This window comes from Trachinotus anak, unplaced genomic scaffold (genome assembly GCF_046630095.1).
Source record: "Trachinotus anak isolate AG129_WGS33_773 ecotype Australia unplaced genomic scaffold, CSIRO_AGI_Tana_v1 ptg000006l, whole genome shotgun sequence".
Taxonomy (NCBI): domain Eukaryota; kingdom Metazoa; phylum Chordata; class Actinopteri; order Carangiformes; family Carangidae; genus Trachinotus; species Trachinotus anak.
The window spans coordinates 1,582,668-1,609,631 of record NW_027273857.1 but is presented as its reverse complement, the minus strand read 5'-3'; the positions used below and the strand labels follow the sequence as shown (position 1 = coordinate 1,609,631).

Sequence of the window (26,964 nt, the reverse complement as noted above, 5' to 3'; positions counted from 1 at the left end):
GATCTGTATTTTTTATTGTGGCTGCCTGCTCCTCCAGACGCCCTCCAGCGGCGCAGAGCGGGGCGGACAGGGGGTGTGTGGATCTCGGGGGGGGGGCTCGGAGCTCCAGCTGGTGTTTGGCTCATGACGCGGGATCAGGTGGAGGAAAATCTTCTTACAGAGGAGCGTGGCAGTAGAAATACACGGAGGAGGCAGTGAACGCAGCACTGATCACCAGCTCCGTCTCCTCCGCAGAGTTCACCCGGACTAGCAGCTGCGTCGACCGGCTGCCGGCTGCTCCTGGCCCCCGTGTGAGCCCGGTCTGAGGGATCACCTCCCGGGCAGCTCTGAGGCAGCAGCAGGCGGCTCCCCGGGGGGTCAGTTACCTGAGAGGTAAGACAGACTCATGCTTCATCATCTGATGTGCAGACAGCGCCTTGTTCATTAAACTTTTCTCCCTAATTATTTCATTAAAAACATCATGCATGTAATGGGCGGTAAATTTAGCAAAAGTAATGATGATAATTCAGTTTTATGTGGATCTGGACTATTATATTCTGTCATTTTATCTTTGATCTTTAATCTGCTCTTTTTGAGACTAAAACCTTAAATATGTGATTGTTAAGTGTCATGAATTAGTTTTCCAGCTAAACAAAGTGTGTGTGCAGCGTCGCCTGTAGAAAAGCTGGTGTAATAGTTCACTGACAGGTAAACAGCTCTTTGTACCTGTTTCACCTGTTGCACATGTTCTCGCCCTGAACGTCTAGAAAAAGACATTTCAGTGATAAAGAGGCAAAACTAAAAAGCGTAAACGACACAGTGACACCTGTGCAGATCCATACAACACTCTGAGATGCCAAACATCAGTTTGATGTAATCATGGACTTCATTGTTAATTTTCTGGGTTTGCAGGCGTTAAACTTTTACATAGATTTTCCACCTTTGTCAAGAAATATGAGAAGGTTCTGGAAAACCATTGAAATGAAGGTTATAATCTAAAAATAATAAACTATAAATCATAGAAACTACATTTATTATGTTTATTCAATAGAAAATTACATCTATGAAATTATTTTTACTTTTTTGTTTCCATTAAATCCTCTCAGTCTGACAACAACAGACAGAAGTTGTAGTGGTTGTGGTTGTGGTTGTGCTACCTGCCTGATGTTGTGCGATGGACTGACTGCAGTGATGCTCGTTGTCACATATTATGCTTGTTGTGATTGTTCCTTGGTTTGATGTCTTTTTAGTCCCTGCCACTTTGCTTTATACCAGGCGGCCACTGTTGTAAATTAAATAATAATTTGTTCTGATTGACTTGACTCGTTAAATACTTCAAAAACATTTTAACACCATTGATCAGAGCCTAGATGACGATTGCAGTGGATTTAGGTTTAGTTTTTCTCTGCCACCGCGGTGACTTTGGTGTTACTACAGAACACAAAACTACCCACCAAACTAACACAACTGCCCCCGTCCTCTGGAACCTACACTTCCTCCATACCCACATGTGCTAGAACAGATAAGACTGGGATCACTTGTCACTTCGGCCACACCTTGAACATGCAGGGGAAAACAAGATGTTTTCTGTGGCTGATGTCCGTCAGACACTGAACTAGAAATCAAGATTGATAATAAGACAAATCTACAAAAGGACTGACCTAAAGTGAAGGTCTGTGGGAAGTTTCATTCAAAGAACGTGAACATAACTCCTGCATGTTTGATCAACTGTGACCCGTCTCGTCTCCGCTGGACTCTTTGGTTCTTTAGTCTGAGCAACCTGCAGCACTGAGGCAGATTTTCAAAGCACAGCTTGTGCAGATCAAAACATTTAATACCCAGCAGCCTTTACAGTTAAACCCCCAGTGTTCAGAAAGCTTAAAATCACAAAGTAAAACACATACATTAAGCTTTTGTTGTCATTTGTCAGACTGCTGTTCGTCTGAGTTGTTGCAGATCTGACAATGAATAAATGGCTCTGCAGAAGATTTACCATGTGCTAAACCATGTGTGTAGTTTACCTCATGAAGTTAAAATTTAAAGCTCTGACCTGAAGTGACATACTCCTTGAAATGAATGTATAAGCTGATTTATGAGTCGATGTGGAGAAGGGGAAACGATGGAAAGATTTTTTTCACATTGGTACATACAGATTAATCACACTGAGAATGTGGAGAGGCCACGAGGAGAAATGATTATTAAAAGAACAGCCTCTCTAACCTCTTCGGTGATTCTCTCATAGTTCTGATGAGTTGTTTAGTGGATTCTGGATGTTTCCTGATCGGTCGACGTACTGTGCAGTGTTGTGATGTGGCTGATCGTCCTGGAACTCGACACTTATATTCACTACATCGTTTGTTTCCTCCTGTTATTATTGTTTCTGTCCAGGCAGTGTTGTCATGTAACCTCCTCTTAAAATATACAGATGCAGTTATTAAAAAATTCCAACTATAACAATATTTTTCATAATTATATTATTATAATTGATATTATTCACTATTTTGTGACATTTATAGACAAACAATGAATCAGCATTTTGTATATTCCATGTTAGACATTGGTGTGTTGGCGTTTCAAAGAGTTAGACCTGAAGGAAGATCAGGCTGGGATCAAACATGTTCATTTCAATTAATTTGTACTTTGCGGCTGTGACCTTTTCCATCAGTGCTGTGGTGTGTTATAATTAAATTTTCAATTCAAAATGAAAAATAACCTTTCAGCTGAAATATTACAGAACTGTTCACAGGGCAGAAAACTTGCACCTGACCCTGGTGAAGACTTGAGACTATCTAATCAAACCTGTCGCATAGTAACACAAGATAAGATCCTTTATTAGCCCCACAGTGGAGAGATTTGCAATGTTACAGCAACAAAGTGGAGGGTACAAAAAAAGAAACTGCATCATGTCAATATCAAATACTTAAAAAAAAAAAAACAAGGAGCAGATCCTAGACAGACCCTCAGAAACTGAGGTCGGGTCTTGTTGATTTGCTGCCTGCACTTTGTTTAAAACTCCTGAATCCTGCTTATGTAAGGATGAAATCAGTGTTCAATGGAAGCGAGAGGCAACAAGGAATTTCCTTGAACTGCAGTTATCAGCATTGTATAGTATGTGCTGTCTCCTGTACATTTGATTGGAAGATCCATTTAAACATATACGTTAGTTCCAAGAGTCACATGTTCATTATCTGAGCAGAGCAGAGGAAGCTGCAGGCGTCTTGTTTTTCTCAGCACAGGGAACAATGTCTCTGAACAGGCCTGAGCAAAGAGAATTAAATTAACTCCATGTTAAAGGGCAGAGACGAGACTGAGAATATTAAAGATTTTCTCTTTTAAATATCTGCAAAACACCAGCGTGTCACATGGTCACAGTCGCTGCGTCCCAGTTCAGGGGCCTCATCCTTCAGAAGCTGCGTCTCAGGACTGACCAGACTGTCCCATTTCAAAGGCTCCTTCAAATGTGGCCTTCGTTTTCTGGGCAATGAAGCCTCCAATGGATGGACCCTTTGTGGCCCAACGTATCCCAAGATTCATTGCGCGCCTGTAATGACAGCAAACAACACAGACAGAAACCTGAGGATTACAGTTTTAAATGTTCGGTACAACTGCTAAAACCGAGGGCCTTGAAACGGGAAAAAAAGTTATCTGTTGTTAAGGGTTGCTTGGCAACAGGAGCAGCACTTTGGGACGCGAGCAAGGCTGGTGACGTGAAGTAAAAATCCTCCGTAGGCCAGACCGTCTCATTTCGACGGCTACAAAGGGCCAAACCTTCTCAGACCACGTCCTCCAAAAACTGTGGCACAAACATTTGTCTTGAGCATCAGGTCTGATAAGTCCAAGCATGATTTCCTGTGAAGCCCTTGAATCCTGTGCAGGACAGTCGGACTCCACCTGTAAACACTAAAACTACTAGAAACAGTTCATTCATAATTAGTATAAAACTGTGGTTTGAACTTCAGTCATTTCTACGTCATTGCTGAACAGTAATGTGATGTTGTTGGAATGAGCCGTCCGGCCGCTGTGTTCACTGTGTCTGTGTGTGTCAGCATGTGTCAGCCTGCTCTTGATCATGATAGCTGTCTGTTAATTAGTGACAGGTCAAAGTGAACATGGGATTATATAACACTGCAGCGTTAATGCCAGACGTAACATGTGACTCCCTGTGGATCGAATGCCCCTGTCTGTTCAGATCTGTGTTTCCTGTGTGTGTGTGTGCGTGTTGCCTGAGGCGCTGTGTGAGCTGTGATGGGTGGATGCTCTGACCACTGCTGGAATGGAGCTCCAGAGCAGCGTACATCCTTCAGATAAGACTTATCACTGCGGGATCTGCACATGACGGTTGGAGCCGAGGCCGACAGAGCGTCTGACAGAAACATCTTGTCAGTTCTCCGTACTGCTACGTGAGAGCTGGAGCAATGATAACGTTTCAGGGAATGAGTTTTAATGCCGGTTTGCAAGCTCCACCTGTCACTCAAAGAGGCCACGCCCTCAATTCTCCATCACTTTAGTCCTTAATAAAATGTAAACAGGTGAGTTGTATAAATTCAGCCGTACAGGTGTCATGAAGGAGGAAATGATCTCTAGAGACCAGAACAGTTTCTGTACCAGGCTGTAAACATGTTTCTTTCTGCTGTAAAGTTGGACATTTGAACATGGGAGTCTGTGGGACTGACTCACTGCTGGAGCCAGACTCCAGTGGTCGTTAGAGGAACTGCAGCTTTTGTCACTTTCACGTCGGCTTTGTTTTTTTAGCCTTGGCGGTTCGATATTTCAGGACCATAAGTGTACCTTGTGTTCATGTTCCTCCACATGTGTGTGCTTACGTGCACCATTGGTGTTTTCATCAGGATGTGGGACAGTTATCTTAGCACACCTGCTGAACGCACCTTCAGATTTGGCACAAACATTCATTTGGACTTCAGTCTAGTGGCAGTGACTGTGAGTTTCCAGAACCTTTAACTATGAAAACCATCTTTAACTAACCTGGTTCAAAATGTTTTGGGCCTTAAGCATCAAATACCTACATTTTTTAAATTACAGATGATGCACTGTGTGCACTGGAAACCTATTACTTAAAGTTATTTTCAATAGTTCCTTCATTTCTGAAATGGTATGTCCGCACTGACAAAGCAGGTTTTGTGCTGTTCTGAGTCTGACAATGATAAACTGAATGCAGCAATTAATTCAACTGAATGTCACCAAAATCCATAAACCTCCTCCGTCTTTAAGTGACTGCGTTTCTGTAAAATCTCCTTTTCCTGTTTGTGTTGGGATTTAATGAGAATCTTTGTTGTTAAAGGTCAGAGACTCGTCTGTGTGATGAAACAGCAACAACCCCACAATTTAAATAAACCTTATCTCTTATTTTAAAAAGCTTTATAAATGTCTGCGCTGTCAGGATGAATGTCTCCGTCTCTCCATCGCAGCCCCTGCCGGCTTTCACATGAGGACAAACAATCATATTGATCAGGGGTTTGCAGTTCCAAGGAGAGAATGTCATAGAGACAGTTTTAGTATAAATGAAACAGTCCTGTGGTTACACAGGAACAACTCGCTGCTTTAAATGTCAACGTTTGTATTGAGAAAGGTAGAAAGAAAAAAAAGATCTTGTTTTTTTCTGCACAGTGTTTTCAAAGCCGCTGCAGGTTGTCGACACGCTGGGGACACACAGGGCAGGACAAGACTGCTTTGGACCCACTGAGCCGAACTACAGGTTTAAGTTAGCAAGAAACTGTTCAGGTGAAAAATCAGCAACACTTCTAATTCGTTATCCATGTTGCTTTCACCACTGGTAGTCGTGACTGATCAGACCCAATCAGGGAGCGACTGTGGGTGTCTGCGTCATTGTTTCCAAAGGTCTCCGATTCTACCAGACTAGAGACCAGACTAGAGACCAGACTAGAGACCAGACTGGACTAGATTAATTGACTAATTGTTGCAGCTCTAAACAGTTGTAATTATTTTCAAGCCTGCTGCTAAAACCAGCTGATTAGATGGAAATCAAACATCTTTATCCATTCATGAATGTGAGAGCGTCCTCGTCTCCAAACTGGACGTCATATTTCACCTCCTCCGAGGTTCAGTTCAGTGAGGATCAGCTGCAGCCCCGAGGGAGCGACCACTCCCACCGTTCAGGGTCTCTTCTCTCCGCCACTCGATATGTGTGAGTGCAAACAAGTGAAGCTACTTAACGGGGCTGACTCATAGATCTACTGAGGTTTTCCTGTGTGACCGCTGTGCAACGAAAGTACTGAGAGCCACTGAATGAAAACGTCTTTTATGAGTTTGTGTATTTATACTTTTGGTTGGTTGGTATATGCCACGGTCAGCAGGGACATAAGCAGTGATTGAATATGAACGTGAAGGAGCCTCACAGTAAAGGAGAAAAAGGAAAGTTGAAAAAAAGAGAAATAAAAAGAGAAATGATATAAAAGCATTCATTGGTATTTTGCAGATCACTCACAAAATATTCACACGATGAGTTAAATTAACTGATAATCAAAAGGATTAATGCAGCTTTTCCAACTCATGTCCCACTTGAAAATCTCACAAATGAAGCCCTTTTTATTTTGAATCATTTTAATTTTGAGGTGATGTATTGAAGGTGTTGCCAGTCTGCTGTTGTTTCCCTTGCGGATCAATGGTAGTGAGACTTTGGTCAGACTGCTCAGTAACCTGCCTCCCTGTGTACTGACATCCTGTTGTGATGTGTGCGCGGTGTCCGGACGCGGCGCCGCTTCACGTTAAGCTACGCCATGCGGTTGTATAGATTTCCCTGTCAGCCCGGGGGTCATCAGAAAACCTTTCCTGCGGGAACTGATGTGCCGCTGTGTGGGCAGGGAACTGGTCGTCAGGGAAACAGGTAAAGCACGTGAAGTGATTGGCTGTTGAGGATCAGATAGCGAGGCAGGCGGGCTGGAGGGATGCTGCGTTCACATGACAGATGAACCTTTAAGAAATGGGTCAGACATGAGTTTATTAATGCTGCTCTGTGTGTGAAGGTATTTCTGTTTGTTATTGATGCTTAATGACTGAGCTCAACGGGCTGCAGCTCCTGTAGTGTTGTGTTTCTCTGTAACACACACAATGTGCAACACAGAAGCTGGAACAGGTTGTAAAGCAGCCGCTGGGCTTAAGTACCACCGGGTGATGGATTTGGTGCTGGGCTCCAGTTTTCTGGGCCCAGAACACGAGGGTTGAATGATTTTAATGAATGAGTGTGTGATTTTTGGAAAATCCAGAAAAACGTGAAATCAGAGGGGATTTCTCGCCTTTTTTTAAGCTGCAGACAGTTAATCACATTAGATGTCATACGTTTTCTACTCAATTACAGGTCTGCACATACCCCAACAATTTGGTACTAATTACATGGAGAATGGAGACCATTTATTAAAGTCTAACTGATACTTCCTTCAAGTCAATGTCCTGCAGCTGACCATGTCAAAGCAGGAAATTTATGGGGGGTAAACACCATAACAACTCAAATTTGTTTTCCTTTTGGGAATTCTGGTATTTATTTAACTATATAATTCACAGAATTTAAATGTATTAACCCCACTGAAGACCTGCTGATACTGGAGGTAATGAGTTAATGACTTAATTTCTAAAATTGATAAATAGTATTTTGGAATCTATTTTTGGGGCAGAATTAACGCAGGGTAAATCCAGCGTGGCACAACAAAGACCGACTTGTTGACAGTGTCGTCTCTACAGAGTCACAGTTGATTCATCATTCTGATCCCTCACAGTTCATTCACATCACTCTTTCATTTCCTTTTTCATTAAATATATATATATATATATATATATATATATATATATATATATATATATATAACACAGTTTCTTGTCATGTAGAAAATGATTTTATTTCATTATCACAGGTCAAGTTCACTTCAGTTCTCCTTTAAAAAAAACTGTAAATATCATAATAGTTATATTAAATGCTGAAGTGGCAGCAGTGACACTGACTGTCACTTTCCCAGCTTTATGACCCTCATGTTTTATCTAGTTTGGTTTTTCTAGTGGCGTTTGAAGAGGCCTGATGAAGGAGCAGAGAGGTGGAAGTCATTGCCCTGTTGCACTGAGAGAGAAGTGATGTTGACTGCTGTTTGAACAGCTCAAAGCTCCATTAATCATACATGTTTAGTTGTGTATTAGTGAGTTTTATCATTGTTTTCCTAGTAGAAGAGGTGGAGCTGTTTCTGCTCAAAATGTTCCAGCACTGATCTTTGAACCTGCTACAGAATATGACTCATATTTAATGATGTAGAAAGTAGTACTTTTTCTTTCGCCTAAGTCCTTAGTACATTAGTACTGCATGTACTACTCAGCAAAGGAGCCTCTGCTTGCCAAAGTCCTCAGTCTATAAAACTACATGTTATTATTTCATACACTTTGCAGTAACACTTTATTCCCTTCAGCCTTGAGTCAGATTGTGCATCTGTCAGACACATTGTTGGTATTATTAGGGTCCAAGGACGTGGAGATGTGTTGCATAAATGACTTTAGCCTGAAATAAATGAGCCTTCTAAGAGCACACATGGTCACCTTTGTATCTGTGACAACAATCAGGTGTGGGAGTGGTTTTACCACGTGTACTGTGGATTTACAGGCCAATGAAAGAGGCTATCAGTGTGATGTCAGTCACATAGTAATCACAAGTATACAAAGCTGGGTGTTATCAACGTTATACCTCAGCTAATGAGCGGTAATGATACATTAAACTGTGCAGTCATTATGGCCACAGTAAAAGAGTGAATACAGTCCTTTAATGATGTCCTGACGCTGTTTGTCTCTGAGGACGAAGCAGCTGCAGCGGGGGCTTGTTCAGTGTTTCTGCAGCGTGGAGTAGGAACAGCAGTGGATGTGGCCCCTCTGGGTTGAACCAGATTAAACAGACTACAGACGAGTAAAGACATTCACAGAAGCTTCTTCTTGGCCTGAGGAGGAGTCACATGGATGAGGCGTGTGCGGGGCTTTCTCCTCCGGCTGCTTGTATAATGTTTGTGTGACAGGAAGTCATGAATGAGCTCAAACCCTGGAGTTGTAGTGAGGAAGCCTGAAGGAAATGGGCTTCATTCATAAATGTTTCCTAAACGAAGCACATGACTATGGTGTCTCCTATAAATGGAGGAATCTCTGTTTGTCTGTCAGTTTTCTCTACCGCCGCTCATCCGATCGACAGGTGGGCGTGTTAATGACGACCTGAGAAAGTGCAGAGTCGACTGGGAAGTTTTTTGGATGAAGCTACCAGCCATATTTTACTCTCCAGTGTTTTATCTGAAGTGTTGATCTCCATCAGAAGATATATTTGTGGTTTTAAGAACCAAAAACCATCTCAGTGTAGTTTTACATCTCCTCTCTCAGGCTTCTCTCTGGAGCTCTAGTAACAACCATGCAAACACCCAAGTATTTGTGTTTCTGGCCTTGGGCGTGCACGGGCCTGCAGAGGGTTTATGCATCTGGCCTTTGGACTTTCACTGAAAAATGTGATGATGAGGCAGTTTCAGTTCTAAGAACCCAGCCTCAGCTGGGTCGTGCAAATCCACAGAGCTGCATCTGAGCAGGGAAACAAAATGAGCCTGATTTATCACGAGTGACTTTCAGATCCTTAAACACCGTCCATGGGTTGTGGTTTTGGTATAATCTCCAAGCTCCAGTCTCCAATTAAAATCTGAGCTGTATTGACAGTTCTGTCGGTGTCGGTGTGGAGTGAAGAGGGGAGGACGGCTGATGTGGAGGGATTAGACAGCTGCAGTTCAGTTTGTGTGTTTGGTGTTGTGGTGTCCTGGTTGATCTTGCGGAACAAACACTTGTCTCTGGGCTTTTCGTGGCAGTCATTTGGTCCTGTGGTGTGTGAGGGTGAGCTGAGGCTTCCAGATAGAAGCCAACAAGGCCTCGTTTTAATCCTCCCCTCCTGCAAAGATCAAGGCCGAGATTATTCACAGTGATTGTTGTCTTAGTGCTGGAGGATCAAGCTGCTGCTGTTTGCATGTCACTTCTGTCATCCTGCTCCTCATAAGAGCAGACTTTGAAAGCCCTAAGCTGCCATGTGACTTCATTACTTCCACCAGTTCAGAGTCTTGGAGCTGGTCCTTTACATAAGGCTTTTAATTGATTGTTTTCTCCAGTTGTTTTATGTCTGATGTCCCTGGTTGACTCTCAGACAGATGTCATGTAATTAGATCAGCTGGCAGAGGAAAGAAGGAATAAATGAATTGAAGGAAAGAAAGAGAAGGCAACAAAAAAGTAGGAAGGATAAAGAACAGGATAAAGGAAAATAAGGAAGGACGTAAAGAAGGATTGAAGGAAGGAAAATGGAAAGAAGCCTGAGGAGGAGGAGAAGAACGTGGGGGCTGTAGAGACAACTGAAGCTCGAACTGAATCATGTCAGATCGAGGTCAAGGACGCTCGATTAATCAGATCCACAAATGAAATCAGTTCATCAGGACTTGGGTCAGAGCTGGTACCAGAGCCAGACCTGACCGAGGCTCCCTGCAGCAGCACACTCACAATAAGAGTCAGCTGTTTGCCTTTTGATTCAGATACACTGACCTCTGTTGCACGCCGGGACAGATCACGAGCTGTGTCCACGGGCCTCCGACCTCAGGACGTCTTCCAAGGACACAAATGTTTTTATAACATCAAGTTTAGACAGATTCACCATCTGGTTGATTATTGATCAGATATGAACTGATTTAATACATACGTTTTCACGCTCCAGTCTGTATTTCATTCTAACACTGACGCATCATTTTTGTTTGGGCTGACTGATGGCACGTGTTTTCTGGCAGGTGGGCTGACCCTGATCCTGCCACCTGGTCCACCTCCAGGTTCAGGATCTAAGTCAGGCACTGGTTCATTAAGTCACACTTCAGTTTCCAGTTCCTGGGTTCCTGGAAAAGTTGGGAGAGAGTTCTGTGCAGCCCTGGTTGGTTAAAGGGATTTGATGGCAGGGAGTTTTTGGCAGGTGGACTGACCTTGAACCGGCAGAGTCCTGCCTTCACAGGTAAACGCAGCTAAAGTTTCTGATGTAGAGTTCCTGGATTTAAAAGCTTTTTAATGGGGTCCTCAGTTCTTGGACGAGGTCCGTGTCATGTAGATTAAACTGATCGTTGGCCGGTAGCTTTCTGTCAGATGAGCCAACAACTGTGGACACAATGATCACCACCTGACGGTGGAGGGAGGACCTCTTTTCTATGACATTTGTGCAAAGGAATCATTTTAGACGTAATTTTACATATAGTTCATATTTTCTGCTGTGATGTTGTGTGCGTAAGTTCTGTCCTGACGTTCTGCACATGCTCAGTGGTCACTGACAGAGCTGTTCACTGGACTAAGCTGATTAGAGTAATGAGCTTTCAGCAGACCTTTAAAGCCCAAAGATCAGTGGGTCTGATGAGCAGAAGCCTAATTAGTAGTGAGGGACACATAAGGATCTGTGTATGTCCCCTTCACATACTCATACTGCACAGTATCTATATTTATATACTGCATATCATCCTGTACAAGGGACCGACCAGCTCTTCTGTACAGGAAGCCACTGAAACGATGCAGCTGATGTTTAATGAGATGTTTCTGGATGAGTGGTGATTAAAACGCTGTCATAATCATAACGTTTATTCTTTATCGGTCAGATTCATTAAGACCCTGCCCACCTCAAAGCCATTTACATGCTGAAATATGTCATCAATAATCAATCAATAGTCAAAGCGTCCTCACAATTGCACAAACAAATGGGATGAGGACTAAATGTAGTGCACTCAACCTGTCTCCGACCTGAATGACCACACAGGTCGTTTTTTTCAACGCACTGATACCTCGGTTGTCATGGTTACAATAATAAATAACGAACTGAACATAATTCAGATTTAAATTGATTAATTCGGTTTGAATACAGCTTGGAAATGAAATGGCAAAAATAATCTAATGAAGAGAAAAACTAAAAAATTTAGTCATATATCCTTTTGTCTGTTTTGCATCTGATTTTTAATTTAAATGAATAATTAAATGATTTGCTCCCACAGGAAGAGACTGATTTTAGGAGCTTTTTTCACTGCAGCAACTGTGGGAACAGAGTGGGAGGAAATCCCTAAAATAAGCTCAAATTAGTTTTTCTATGATCTACTTTGTTTCCAGGAAAACGATCGGAGTGATTCTTTGGAGAGCGTACATTCTTGAGGGGGAATTTCTTGTGGCGTTGGCATCACTGAGGACTGATTTGATGTTAGAGAGGGGGCAGTGAGGGGGCTGTCGCTGCTCCTCGGAGCGATCACGCTGCTGCTCTTCAAAGACTGAATGTCCACTTTCCTTGGGTCACATGTCTCTGCTGGCGGATGTGAAGAGCTGTGGGGTCATGAGGTGCTGTTGGGCGTTTTCTCAGCCTTGAGCTCATGTGTTTGTGTTGTTTGTTTGTTTCTGTTTGTGTTGACAGGAGGACAGAAGGTGGCAGGATGCTGTGGCTGCTGCTCGCTCTGCTTCCTGTGGTGGGCTGCAGCAGGCTCGTCATTCAGGATGTCACTTATAAAGAAGGACAAGACCACAGTGAGTCTGAGTCTCAGTTTTTCTACTCGACATTCTACTGAAACCAGACGTTGTGGACAAGTTGTGTATTTTTTTAACAGCAGAAAATAATGAAGGAAGCAAGCCTCTTAATTAAACCAAGCAGCCAGTTCATTAGCAGCTTCCTAGCTGATTAGATTACACTTGACCTGAGCAGCGTGTTTGAACTGAACTGGGCTGTTAATTGTGATCTCATGAGGCCCCAAAGCTCCACATCTCACTCTTCTTCTGTGGTTTATCTGAAGTGTCGATCTCCATCAGAAGATATATTTGTGGTTTAAGAACCAAAAACCATCTCAGTGTAGTTTTACATCTCCTCTCTCAGGCTTCTCTCTGGAGCTCTAGTGACAACAGGTCAGTCAGCCAATCAGAGGAGAGGATCTGAGCCTCTCTTCTGATTGGCTGACTGTTTTCTGAGTGATCTAATAAAATTATAGCAGATTTCAGGTAAACACTCAGAGAAACCAAATCCTGCAAGGTTAGATGGTGGGTCCAGGTGGGCGGGGCTTGGGTGATGCTTTGTTGTGACATCACAAAGTTACCAAAGTCGTGACGGCTCGTTTTAAGGCTCAGTTTCTCATTTTGATTTTATTTCAACACATAAATGTCCAAATGTCTGATACAGAGCATATTTGTGCAGGTCTAAACTGGTCCCAGTAACAAACAGAAACTCAAAAGTAAAATTAAAGTTATCAAAGCAGCAGAGCTGTGAGTCATCCTCCCCGCTGAGGTTTCATTGAGCCGCTGACACGTCCAGCTGAGCGTGAATAAAGTGGCCGACACAGCTGGCCGCCGTCTGAGCCCGAGCCCGACAGACAGCTGCTAATTTCTTTTAAAATAGTCACAAACCCTTGTGGAAAGTTTCCACTGACCCCAGCGTGAATGTCACTGCACCACATCTACTGGACGGTTACCAAATCGATCGGTTAAAGTGGAGACCGGAGCTGCACAATATTATTTCTACAATACATCTGACCGCCAGCAGCTCGCCCACTGTTGTGACAAAAGGATTCATCCTTCGTTGGTTTGTTTGTCAGCAGGATTACACAAAAACTACCGAACCGGTTTCCACTGAACCTGGTGGAGGACTCGGTTAGACAGAGAAGAGGAGGCTTTCACATCGACTGGACGCTTAAATCAGCCTGTCACATGTTAATGTGTCATCAGACCTGACTGAGATTTGTCTGCTTTTGTTCCTAATGAAAGGTCATTTATGCGTTTGACAAATGTCACAGCGACCGAGTGCATTTGTTCGATACCACAGTCACAGTATTTCATGTCCAGGTGTCTCTGTGTCTGTCGCCTGTAGCAGCTTGTTTCACACACTGAATACATACCTGAGCTGTAGATCGACAGGTATAATAAAGAATCACGTTGTCAGTGCATTATTTCAGATTTCAGAGAAACTGTGCTCTGACCACACAGGAATATACACAGGCTTATTTCAAAGCTCACAGGAAATGAAATGCCACTCACAACCTTTTGCTGCTGTGGGGCTGTGTCACCACGGTAACCAAACGATGCTTCTCATCAGAATAAAAACTGCATGTTGCAGATCAACACACGTGTCTTTTTCTGGATAATGGCACCAGATCACACTTTAGAGCGTTTACAGCTGGTGTTAATGATTTTATCTCCGCTGGATTCTTCCTGCTTTGTGATGAGATCTCAGTGTGGATTTACAAAAATCCAAGCACAGTGCAACTAAGAGACCTCCAGATGTGCCGCAGTGCTCTTGTGGATATCAACACTTCAAATAAAAATTTGGGACCTTTAAGAACCAGTAACAATAATGGATCACTGAGTGGGCCGACCAGACGCAGGCCCCCTCTCCACAGCGGTGCCGTAAAGTCACGACTATATGTTCATGTGATGGATTATTCTTCAGCCAGTGTGAAGTCTTTACAGGTGGATTTTTATGAAGAGATGAAAGGAAACAGGAGGCTGCCTCGGTTTTAAAATGTGGTGATGAAAAGAACACGTATGTGAGAACAGAAAATATCTTTCCTTTTACATGATTCATCTGAGAGTAATTCTCCTGATTATAGCCACTTGTCACCTTGATGTAAAAACTGATTTAATTCTCTATTTAAAAACAAACGGGACATTACAGGCTCTGTCCAGCACCTGCAGCACAATCTGATCTGCTTCAGGTGTGAAGCTTGTTTTGTGACCAGTGGGCGTCCTTTCTTGCTTTAATTCTGAGAAGTGGAGGTTGTTGATCAGAAAGTCCCTGCAGCGTGGCTCACTGAGCTTCTTACAGCCAACACAACAGGTCTTTGTTTCCCTGCTGCCCTCACTCCGCAGCTCCGTGCATTCTCTGATGGATTACTGCCGGCCTCCAGCTGCCATGATCTGTGAAGGGCATGTGATGTCCGGCTTTTTCTTTTACATGATAAGCAGGACGACGAGTCTTTGCAGTTACATATATACATGAGGAAGGAGGAGAGGAAATACTGCATCTCAGGGGGTTCAACTCTTGTTTAACTTGACAGGATGAACCGTAATAAATAAAGGATTTAAAGGTTAATATTTTATCTTCTCCAGTGGTTTATCTGAAGTGTTGATCTCCATCAGAAGATATATTTGTGGTTTTAAGAACCAAAAACCGTCTCAGTGTAGTTTTACATCTCCTCTCTCAGGCTTCTCTCTGCAGCTCAACAAGTCAGGAAATTAAAAAACACACAGACGTCTGCCTACTTTACATGGACCTTTATTAATGACAGTTAGAATTAAACAGTTGTCACCATCAGGTTAGATGTTGTTCTTCTCATGGTTTAACTCGTAAATAAAATAATCTTAAATCAAGTTAAAATATCTCTGTTCAGAATAGAAACCTTCAGAGATCTGTCTCACTTCCACACCTTTGCCTCTGATGATGTGTTTTGTGTGTTTTTTTCTTACAGTGTGTTGGTCTGTGTGTGTGTGTGTGTGTGTGTTTGTGTGTGTTTGTGTGTGTGGGCAGCTCTGTTCTAACTTCCTGCTGTTTTCAGATGCTGATTAGTTTTCCACTGCTGCTCTAAATCACAGTCATGAGACCAACAGCCTATCAGGGGAGGGAATAGATTGTGTGTGTGTGTGTGTGTGTGTGCGTGTGTGCGTGTGTGTGTGTGTGTGTTTGAGGTAGAAACAGATGAAATTAGGAGATGGATTTTGTTGAAGTGAGAGAGAGGAGAGATGACAGTTGGATAATTGATTTCTTTCCTTCCCCTGTAGCTCTGTGTGTGTGTGTGTGTGTCACTGAATGGCCATTTTGATGCCTCTCCATTATCTGTCATTGCACATATTTATATTGGAAACCACAGTTTACAGACATGTTATCCGACACAAAGGAAATGTGTGTGTTTGAGTGTGATAACAGAGCTGCATGTTAACTTTTGCAGAATGTAGGAGAAATCTACAGACACAGATAAACAGAGTTTCTAATAGTCTAAAAGAAGAAAATTGACCTGCCAGTTGTCGCACCTTAAAGCTCCACACAGTCTAAAGGTAGATGTCCATGTGTTTGTGATTATAAAGCAGGTCTAGGTTCTATATTAATACTGTGATACCCCCCCCCCCACCTGTCTGGACTCGCACATGCATGAAAACACCTGTTCCTGCTCAGAGCTGTCAGCTGTCGCCGCGGTGCGGCTGCAGACACCTCGATGGGGCGGGCTCGCACTGACTCACCTTTGTGATTGTGTTTTTTTTCACAGTGGAAGTCGCCGTGACAGCGAGGCCTCACATCTACTACTGCCGCTCGCCCAACATGGAGGACTTCACCTGCTGGTGGCATCCGCTCGACAACCTGACAGACGGAGAGGAGGTCGCCTACGTCCTCACCTACTCCAAAGAGTATGAACAGTAGATTGTTTTTCTGTTCACACAACTTTATTGTCCTGAGTTGTCTGCATTTATTCTGATGGCAAAAATGTGATGCTCTCATGATGTCATGCAGCGCTATGAAGTGGTTATTTAACCTGGGTCTTTGTCAAAACCACAAAAAGAGACAGAGAGGAGAACAAAAACAAACAGAGCGACACTGTTGTTCCTCATGAACACGAGCGTCACATGACACAACACAGGAGAGCCGGCTCCTCAGGTCACGGCTCCAGGAAGAATCCTCGACATCAGACTGGAGCTACGTCACCACACAGAGTTTACTCCATCGCCCACTTAAACGTGGCGTGGAGATCCCTCCCCAGGCAGCTTAACCCAAATTCACACCATGATTCACATGACCACGGTGGGTCAGCAACTCACATGTGACCTCAAAGTCAGTCAGAGGTCACATGGAGGTCATGAGAACCTAGTCCAGCTACACACACCTCAATAAGTCTCCTGACTCTACCTGTGCAAAGCGTTTCAGGCTCCACATCCCTGCAGCAGAACCTGATGTTCACTGCTGGATCGCTGTGATCCCCCATCACCGGAGCGAAGAGGCTCAAACCAGACAGAACAGCCTCAGATCAAAAGTACGCCACAGTTTCTGGGTCAGTTTGATTTCTCATGCTCCACTTCAGCGTGAAGCTTTTAGCTCATCGATGTTGCAGAGCTGCTCTGAAATCCTGAACCCAGCCTCACGTGGCCGCAGACAGATGCCAGCCTTCCCATGAGGTGCACACGGTGAAGAAACTGCTCCCAGTAATGAGGACAAATTGGATTGTGCCTTTGACCCGACACAGCTTCATTGATTGTTGTCTTGTCTCTCCTGCCCAGGTTTGTGTGTTTGCTCTAAACGACAAGAACAACTGGGAATAAATGAACAGTTTAATAAGTGAATTATGGTTAAAGTCTGCAAGCGTGAGCTCAGTGTCGTCTCTGAGTTAGTGGAGGATGAAGACTGAAGAATATTTTTTAAAACAAATGTCTTTAGATTTGACTTTTTGGACACAAACGCTCCTTTAGACAGGGTGTGAAGGAGAGGTGATGAACACAGGAGCTGCCTTCAGGTCCATCCTGTCATTTATTATTGAGGTCAAATTAGATCAACACAAACCAGCTGACTGAGAAAGCCTGAAGCTTTTTCCCGCCCATACGTCAGTGAGTTCAAATCCTGAGGAGATGAAATGCTAAAGTACATCTGGGGCTTAAAAAGCATCACAATTAGGGCTTAAAACCAACATTTTTAAAACACTACAAGCTCTTTACAAGCAGTTAATACAAAAGCTGCTTTTTTCTTTTTCTGTATCCAGGACAGTAAATCTGTGTCATATTGTTATACATCCTTTAAATGGAATATGAAATTTCTTCATCGAATGGTTGATGATTGAATGGTTGTTGATGGTTCATCAAAGCATTGTCTTTTCACAGCAAAGGGCCCACACATGAATGTCCAGACTACGTGACTGCAGGCCCCAACAGCTGCCACTTCGACAGCAGCCACACGTCCATATGGAAGATCTACTGTATGAATGTGACCGCCATCACCGCCCATAGGAACTACACCTCCCAGGAGCACTGCCTGGACGTGGCAGAGATAGGTGAGGACGGCTGGGGATGTCTGGTTTGAAAGTTTGTCTCAAAAACTTAAATATTTCAAAGGAATTTGGTGCAAAATGAAGCCAAGGAACATGTGATCAGTTTTTGGTGCAGAAATATAAGTGGGTGACATGGAAGCAGGGTGGGGCACGTGACTTCAGTGGCAGTGGTTCACCCAGAAAACGCTCTCATGCTCGGCCAATCAGCAGAGCACCAGGAGACTGACCCGTGGTCAGAGCAGCAGGTGTCTCCAAAAGCATTCAGGCATAGCATAAGTAATGTGAGATGCCTTCAGGCGTCTCTGACTTTGATTTATATCCACGTTTATATTCCCCCCAGAGTAAAAGCTTTGTTTGTTATGTGGATTAGTTGAGACTGAATAAAAGATCTGTTGTATTCCTCTTTTCATGGTCATGGTCACAGACCTTCTTGCATTTTTCAGCACAACAACCACAGCTACACACAAATACATAACAGTGACAAACATGTTAAAAGCACTAGAAGCAGCTGGAACTAGGATGAATTTTCTTAATTATCAGGAACATGTGAAACAGTTTATTTGCACTGCTGTGGAATTAGCTGTGGAGCATTTTTTTTGTCTTTCAAACCCATTTAAGAGATGCTCACACTCTTTGAAAGGCTCTTATTTTGGAGGAGATTCGGTTTGAGAATAGCAGGAAGCCTCCGCCAGCTGTTAATCTTGTTTATTGGGGACCAAATGTCTGTTATTATCCAGATGCTGCAGATTTGGACTGGATGGGTCCACCTCCTGAGCTTTGAGATGCAGCAGAGTGGAGGTCTGCTCTGTGTCATGTGAAAAAACAGACATGTGTGATTTATCAGCACTAAAATGTGTGTAACAGTCATGCATGTGAGTCCTTGTGACTACCATGGTGATCTTTTGTTGGTCTCAGATGGCTGAGGTCAGGGACGTCGCTGTTATCACGGCCCTGCAGGGAATTGAACCCACGCCTGCAGATAGAGGAGTGTCGCTGAGAGCGCACGTTGAGAGTGAGAGGCCGTTTACACTTCACTGTGCACGATGTCATAAACATGGAAACACATGGGAAAAAACAACTGAGAGCAGCTCAGTCAATTCTTACAGAGGCTGTAATCAATATTTTTATCATAACAATGTTTGTTTGCACAATAAAAGCTGTAAAAAAACAGAACACTTACAACCAGTAACAAACTCTGCTGGCTACTGCCTATTAATGAATGGACAGAAGAAGCATCATTCTAGGACTGCAGCTAATCACCACTCAACATTTTTTATTTATTAATTTATAGTTTGAACTGTGACATGTAATAAAAAATAAATTCTTTAAATGATTAATTGATTGTCTGTGGATAGAGTGATTGATTGGCTGTTTCAGCAGAGCAGAGATCATACGATACGTAACACACTGTTCTCATGAATGAATGAATGAATAAAACCTTTTCTTTAAGGCTTAGATTTGAATTTCAAAATGCAGCCTGGTGCTCTGCTGTACATTATATACAAATATAAAAATAAATATCAAAGTTTTAGAAACAGACTCATTTTCCTAAATTCTAATACAAGACATTTGCAGGGAGACATGAGGTGAATTTCGTCCATGTTGTAACTGACTGAATGTGAAAGAGAAAGAGAAATCTTCCATGTTTTGTGTGTTTAATCTACAAAGCAGCAGAGAACTGGTGTGGTTTTAAAAACAGGTCGTAATGAGTGAGGAGGTTTCTCAGGAGTTATCTCATTTAGCTCCATGAAGCTCTTGATGTGTGGATCATCAGTGATTCAACATGATAACAGAGAATATATTCACAAAGACGTCTGACTGTCATCCACAGGAGATGATTTATTGCGAGCATATGACTGCGTGATTAGTTCCAGTGCATTCTGGGCCGGAAAATGTTGAAATGCTGATTAAAAGACAAGAAAGACCCGAGCCTGGAGCTGGAGCCGTTTCTGACCAGATACATTCAAGTCTTTCTTTTCTCTGTCCTGCCTCCTCATTTCACAACCTGCGTGTGTGTGTGTTCCACAGTTCAGACCGAGGCTCCAGTCAACCTCACCTACACCCTGACAGACGCCGGCGGGGATGAGATGGGCCACAACGTGCTGCTGTCCTGGACGTACCCGGTGCCCTCCGACCTGCAGTACGGCTGGATCACGCTGGTGTACGAGCTGCAGTACAGACGCGTGACGGAGCCCGACAACTGGAAGGTGCAGCAAACACGACCACAGAGGGGGCGTGGCGTTCCCAATAAAGTGAGCGTGTGTAATACTTTGTGTTTGCTGTCGGCAGGTGAAGCACCCGCTGCGTGAGCCCCACGTGGAGCTGCTCGGCCTCCCCTTCGGCGACTACGTCATCAGAGTTCGCTGCCGGTCGCACAACTACGGCCTGTGGAGCAAGTGGAGCTCCACACTGATAATGAGCATCCCCACCAGACCGCCGGCGGGTACGCCCACACTGAGGGTTTCCATGACAACACCAACACAGCAGCAATTAGCACCTTAATAACTGTAGCTTCCACTGTAGTGATGGCGGTAGTTGTCGTGTTTATTAGTCTTTTTTTTTGCAATATTATGACTTAAATCTCAATATATTGAATTAATTATTAGGACGTTGATCGTCATAATTTTTTTCGATATTATATTCTGTAATATTCCAGTTTTAATGACAGAATCTCAGATATATTTTACATGTTTCTGTGCGATTTTCTCTTTTTGTTTGTTTCCGTGTCTCAGCTGATGAACCACATGATGTTTAACAGGGTTTTCTATAGAAATAAATCCCAGGATTTCACTGATGTTTGTTTGGAGAATTAATGGACAAATCAACTTTAGACTCTGATATAGTGGAAAAAAATGCTCCTTGTATTTAATTTACTTTTTTAAATAATTTTTAATGTTTTCCATTTTATTTTATTCCTACATTTTTTTTCCACGTGAGATAATCAGAAGCAGAGCGCAGCGACGTCCTCCTCTTCTGCTCCGTCCAGCTCACAGGTAGAGAAGCTGAGCTGGTGTGGAGTCGAGGATTATTCTGCATTCAACAGGAGGCTCTGCTGTCTGCCTGAGAAATGTCATTTTCTATTTCAATTAAACTTGGAGCCCTGAAGCTGCAGGGGAGAGGGAGAGGAGGGGAGGAGAGGGTGGAGGAGAGGGGAGGGACGTGACTCTAATGAGGTATCCTCTGGTTGAACGTGTGCAGGTAAACTGGTGGTGCTGATCCTGGTGACGGGGGTCGGTGTTGTGGCTCTGCTGGTCATCGCCTTTGGTGTTATTCCACAGAGCAAAAAGTGAGAAAACACACACACACACACCTGTTTATCCAGTAACAATAAAAAAACTGAGTAAGTGAAGAAGGTGATTTCTAGGACACAAGGTTGGATTTCTTTCTCCATCTTCCTGTTTGCACGTCAGCGTGTTCGGTGTCTGCTCCTCGCAGCTCCTCTGCAAACATGTGTTTGTGAGCTCTCCTCTCTGACTCCCTCTCTTCATGTTTTCACCTTAGAATCAAAGACTACTTCCTGCCGCCCATCCCCAAGCCGCGGATCATCGGCATCGACCCGCTGCTCCTGAAGGTAACGCTGGCCCATCATACCTTTATTTTTTCTATTTATATTTTTGCTTTTTCTTCCTTATTTCCTGTTTTTCACTTCCTTTTCCTCCACCTCTTCCATCCTACCTGTACTTTTCCCTCTGCTGAACCTCTTCCTTCATCATTCCTTCCACCTTTTCTCTTTTTTTCCATCCCCTGCACCCGTTACCTCCTCCACCCTCAGAAGGGGAACCTAGATGAAATCAACCGTCACTTCAGCAACTTCCACAGCTACAGGCCTCCGAGCTACACCGAGGAAGTCTGGGACCAGGTCAGCGCTGACAACGTCTATCGCACCACGCCAAAGGACTGCAGCGTCCCGGCCGACCCCACGGACCGGGAGAAGGACGCGTTAATGGTTCCATGTGACCTGACGCCTGTGGCCGCACATCATCAGCTTACAACCCAAAACCTGACGTCGTACGTACAGAGCCTGTCGCCCTACTGCTCCTCGCCTCCTGAGGCCTTCGCCTCGCCGCAGGACATGCCCTCCCTGTGGCCGAGGCCCGAGATCATGTCGCTGCCAGGGACAGACTACAGCGTGATGGGAAATCCTAACTCTGTCCCCGCTCCTGATGCCACCGCTGTTCCCGCCAGTCGCTCGCTGCAAGATTTCTACACCTGCGTCCAGCTCATGAATGAAAGCGGTGAGGTTCATCTGGTGCCGTGCCTGCCGCCGCCGTACTGCCAGGAGTTCCCACCACCCCCGAGGGTCGATTTTGATGCAGCTGAGAAAGAAGAGAAGAAGAAGAAACTGGCCGACTACCAAGCCAGGAAGAATGTGATGAAAGAGGCGAAAGATGGCGACGAGTCTGAGAGGAGCGAAGCGGCCGTCCCTCTGCTGCCTGAGGCTGTCGACAACAAGGGCTGAACGACAGGAAGCACAAAAACACAAGTACTCTGAAAACTGCTGAATGTGCTGAAACATGGAAACTGTTGCCACGTGCAAAGTGAGCGTCTGCGGTAACCTGCAGGACGTTTGCCTCAAACGAGCAGATGGAATTCAACGAAAAAACATTGCAAACACCGTTTCTGGTGCAATAACAAACATTGTGTTTAACCAACACGTTTTCTTTTGCAAGAGCTCCTCTGGACCTCAGCTTGTTTCTGTTTGTGCAGCTCTGGTCACTGTCCAGACACAGTTAAACTCTCGAGGACTGAACCTGTTGTTAAAGCTGCAGGTGGAAAGATTTTAATGTAAAAATCCAGTTTCGGGTGAAGGAAACTGTCAGAGCAAAATCATTCAGGTTTATTCGTACAGCACGTTAAAAACAACCAGTGGACCACAGTGCTGTACACAATCTGGTTAAAGGCACAACAACAATAACGTAGTGAAAAAATGACAAAAAACAAACACAAAATGAGGCAAAAATACAAATTCTAAACTAAATTGCTGCAGACAGGCACGCCATGAAACTGCCTCATGCAGATTTAGATGAAATGAACACCACATCCCCACATGCTGCTTCTCCCAAACCGCTGTCTGTGCAAATCTTCGCGTCCAGGGTCGTTCGTCTTTCTCAGGAAGAAGAAATAACAGGTGTAATTCATTGGATGTGGAGCTCTCGGGTTGTTTCAGGTTGGAATGATAGTTGGCGTTTCACACTAATCAATAACCTTTTGTTTGACTACACAGACATACCTGTAGTTTTCCTGCTGTACTGAATGCACTGATTGTACAAACAGCTGTTGTGCTGTTGAACAAACTCAAACAGGAACCAGGTTTGGTTTTCATGTGGTAGAAATACCTGCTAATATCTACTCTGTATCGTACTCCAGCTAGTTTAGTTACTCCAGTTTTCATATTCAGGATATGGACGTAACCCATTATTATTATACATGTGGTGGTCCTAACATGTCCCAGCTCATTAAGGGAACATTTGATTATCCTGAACATGAATGGAATATTAATCCACGTCTCTCTGTCTCTGAATCTGTCTCGTTATCTGTCTCAGGTCTCACTTTTGCTCCGTCCGTCAGTGATTAGCTCGACTGCAGCAGTTTGTGCTGTGACGTCTGTGTGGGGAGATCAGGATGAGAAACCGACAACACGGTGATGCCCAACAGATTTATTCCAAACATAAAAACAACTTCAGGTCAGGAGGAAACAAACTGTACATTTCACCCTCAGGAAGACGTAAGCTGTGAATTTAAGCTCCTGTTGCAGAATATCTCTGGATTTCTTTTCGTCACACAAACTCCTCTGACACTGATCGAACACACTGCATCAGCATTGTGTTGTTTTCTGAACTCTCCAAACTATTTATTATCCAGAGAACATACGAAGACTTTGGTTCTAAAACAAGGAGTCAGAATCAGCAGGATCCTCTCCGACCATAACTTAGGAAGTATAATATATTTTTTATACATTACTTTCGTCTGACAAATGTAACAAAATTACAGAAAGTATTTAGTTTACTTTAGAGAAGCTGAATGAATAACCTCAGGTAGTGTTTAGTTTTTTCAAACAAAAAGTTTTCCACTGAAATCAGATTTTTTTATTCGACAAACTCAGAGTTTGTAAAAGAGAAGGTTTAAGCACGTTATCATCAAGTCGTCTTCATCAGAACAGTCAGGTACAATGCCGCTGCTACTCCTGCAACTTAAAGGACAGTTCTGATGCAGCTCAACCAAGCTAGTTTCCCACACATGTGGAGGTCAGTTCTAATGGCTGTTCCAGCTGCTGCTTTCTGTGTTTACTTCAGTTCAGACACGAGCATTTGAAATGATTCAGAAAATACAAGATTACAGCGTTGAAGTGACTCATTGAGCCACTTAATAAAAAAAATACAGCAGGTTCAAATACAGCAGAAGTTCCCTTTAAGGCCTCAGTATGTCGCCTGATAGAGTCTGAAACCTTTCCAACTTTCTAAAACAACCTCACGATCACACAGAGACACACAGTTATTACATGTGTGCAGTTCATTGCATCAATATTACAGAGGTGCAGATGAAAGTTGAGGCAGTGGGATGTGTCCAGAAGGAGACTGACAGCAGGCTTTGGCTGTTCAAACTGGGTAATTTTAAACATCAGTAGCACTTTTCCATCCCTCATTGAGAAGATCTCAAGATAGATGACCTCCATTACTAAATCGGACATTCTTAATTTCACACTTTTAGGTCCCAACTACCTCACATCGGACTCGCTGGTGACCGTAACCTGAAAATGACGTCTTAGTACTTCATGTCCCAACTCGTATCACAGACGTCTCCGACGCTGTTTCCAGCTTTGTTGCATCTTTGTGGTGGTAAACCTGAAGTTTTCCCACCTTCCAAAAGTAGAAAACTGACGCTGCCAAGCACCAAAGACGGGAAAAGATAATTGGATCAGTTTGTACCAGGTTTTCACTGTTAGCTGTTGGGCATCACAACAATTTTAGACTCTATAATCCTCGACAATTGAGAAATACTGTAACCGTGGTGTTGAGACGGGTTCTAGATGGTACTGATAATTTATACCTTTACTGTGTTTCCTCTCTTGAAGTATCCTTAAAGTGGCTGTCGTTCTGTAAGTGTCGCTGTGGTCTGTGTTGGTGTGTGGCTCCGGTCATCGTTCTGCTCCGAGGTGGATCAAGGTGCTAATTGGGAATCAGTCAAAAGCAATACTGACCCCGATTGACTTGACTTGAAGTGGATCGCCAACTATAAAACACTTGTCGTTGTACGCTAACGTCACTGCCCTCAGCACGTCATCCCCTTTCCCTCCTCACCGTGGGAACTCATCCAGCGCTGATGCTGTGCTGTCACTGTGTGTCTCGCGTTGATGTTGTGCTAAAATCTATTTTTGTGCCCAGTGTGCCTTTTTTTCACAGAGCAGCATTTGTTTGCTGTTCCTCTGTTGTGTTGAAATCTCAGCAGATGGCTTACCAGCCAACGTGCCATTCCTACACGCCTGCAAATGTTTTCACGGGAGGAAAATGGTTGATGAGTAAAGACCTACAGTATATGCACATTGTGTTGAGTGTTAGTTAAATTTTCACCTTTTATTGTGACACAAACCACTAGATAATCTCTTACTTCAATGTGGGACTCAAGAACTTTCTTCTTGTCAGACAAAAATACTTAATATTACTCTTCAATGCAATAAAAAGTGAAAAGGCAGCTACATGTGTGCAGGGTTTATCATTTCCACCATAGTGCAGACAATTTGAATCGAACTGAAAACTGATCAAAAATCCACTTCATTGTTAAAAACACTCATGTTTGCTGGGTTCTGGAAATTGTAAATAGTGCAAATGCAAAAGGCAGTGACTTTTATATTATGCTGTTAAAAGTGTGGGTGTGGGCCTCTAACTTTAATTTAACCATCTCTCCATCAGCTTCACGTTGGTCAAGTAGGCCTATGTTTAATATGAATGTTCTGGTATGATGAATGTAATCCATTATGATTTCTTTTCTTATGCAAAGTCATTTCATACGAAGAGATAAAGGTTCTTGAAAGTTCTGCTAAAGGTTTTTAATGAATGAGCTCAGTTAGCGGCTTTAGCGAATCCGAAATCACTTATTCACAATTAACCATCACTTATTCTATACATGTTGCAGATATGTTCAGCCTATCGAGGGACTTTTCAGATAGAGTCAATAAATCATTTACTGATGTTAATCGTGACAGCGTTACAAAGCATTCAAAACTTTAACTGTTTTAAATTAGCTGTAAACTTCATTTTTATGTGTCAGGTTTTTCTTTCATGCTCACAACACTTTTCCATTATAGTAAATAAAGTCTATTCATATTCCTCTCTTCATGCATTTCATTCTACAGCGCATTTTCACACACACATGAGCTCACATGGTTTCAGTCAGGAAAGGAAGTTTAGCTCCAGTCATAATCAGCTGTTTGCTGATAGAAGAAAATCTCCTTTAAATAAAACAAAGCAAAAATAAGCATGAACATGAGCTCTAAGACAAAGGGAAATGTGCAGTAAAAGTGGTTTAAATGTTTAGATATTTCACAGACTTTACTTTTCTACTGGAAATAGAAATATAAAATAATTAGAATTTGTTAGCCACATTTGTCTCGACCTTAAAAGACTCAGTATATTTCACAGGTCTCATATTACAATAGAACAATGACCTCATATTAGTGTGTATGTGAGAGAGAGAGAGAGAGAGAGAGAGAGAGACCCTGTGACTTAAATTAGCTGCATTCTGCTGCTATAAATAGTCGATTGTCGGCTGACTGTAGATAAACACAGAGATCTGAGCTCAGAAGAAAATAAAAAATCAGCTCTGCAAAGGCAGACGTCACAAAAAGCAGAAGTTAAAGTGAACTGTGGTAATTACAGAAACTATTTAACATGTCTGAGTGTTAATTGTGAGACTGATGTTGTTTTTTAACATGAAAGTAACAAAACCCAACAGTCATTTAATC

At 43.2% G+C, this 26,964-nt stretch overlaps 1 protein-coding gene and 1 long non-coding RNA gene across 3 annotated transcripts; one reads left to right on the top strand and one right to left on the bottom strand.

Moving 5' to 3' along the window:
• Positions 1-116: 116 nt before the first annotated feature.
• On the top strand, positions 117-26,334 carry LOC139622391 (growth hormone receptor-like). 2 transcript variants are annotated; one of them, XM_071479689.1, is made up of 9 exons: positions 117-372; positions 12,416-12,525; positions 16,242-16,380; positions 17,839-18,008; positions 20,034-20,212; positions 20,295-20,448; positions 21,204-21,291; positions 21,507-21,576; positions 21,778-26,334. In XM_071479689.1, exons 2-9 carry the CDS (start codon positions 12,435-12,437, stop codon positions 22,462-22,464), a joined length of 1,578 nt encoding a protein of 525 aa, XP_071335790.1. In that variant the 5' UTR covers positions 117-372; positions 12,416-12,434; the 3' UTR covers positions 22,465-26,334. The 2 variants fall into 2 exon arrangements, with proteins under 2 accessions (XP_071335790.1, XP_071335789.1); XM_071479688.1 differs by having other exon boundaries at positions 12,121-12,525.
• LOC139622418 (uncharacterized) lies at positions 18,019-20,198 on the bottom strand. The gene is made up of 3 exons (XR_011691243.1): positions 20,062-20,198; positions 18,896-19,039; positions 18,019-18,810 (listed from the first exon to the last, which is right to left on the bottom strand). It is a non-coding gene; the product is annotated as an uncharacterized lncRNA (long non-coding RNA).
• Positions 26,335-26,964: the final 630 nt, after the last annotated feature.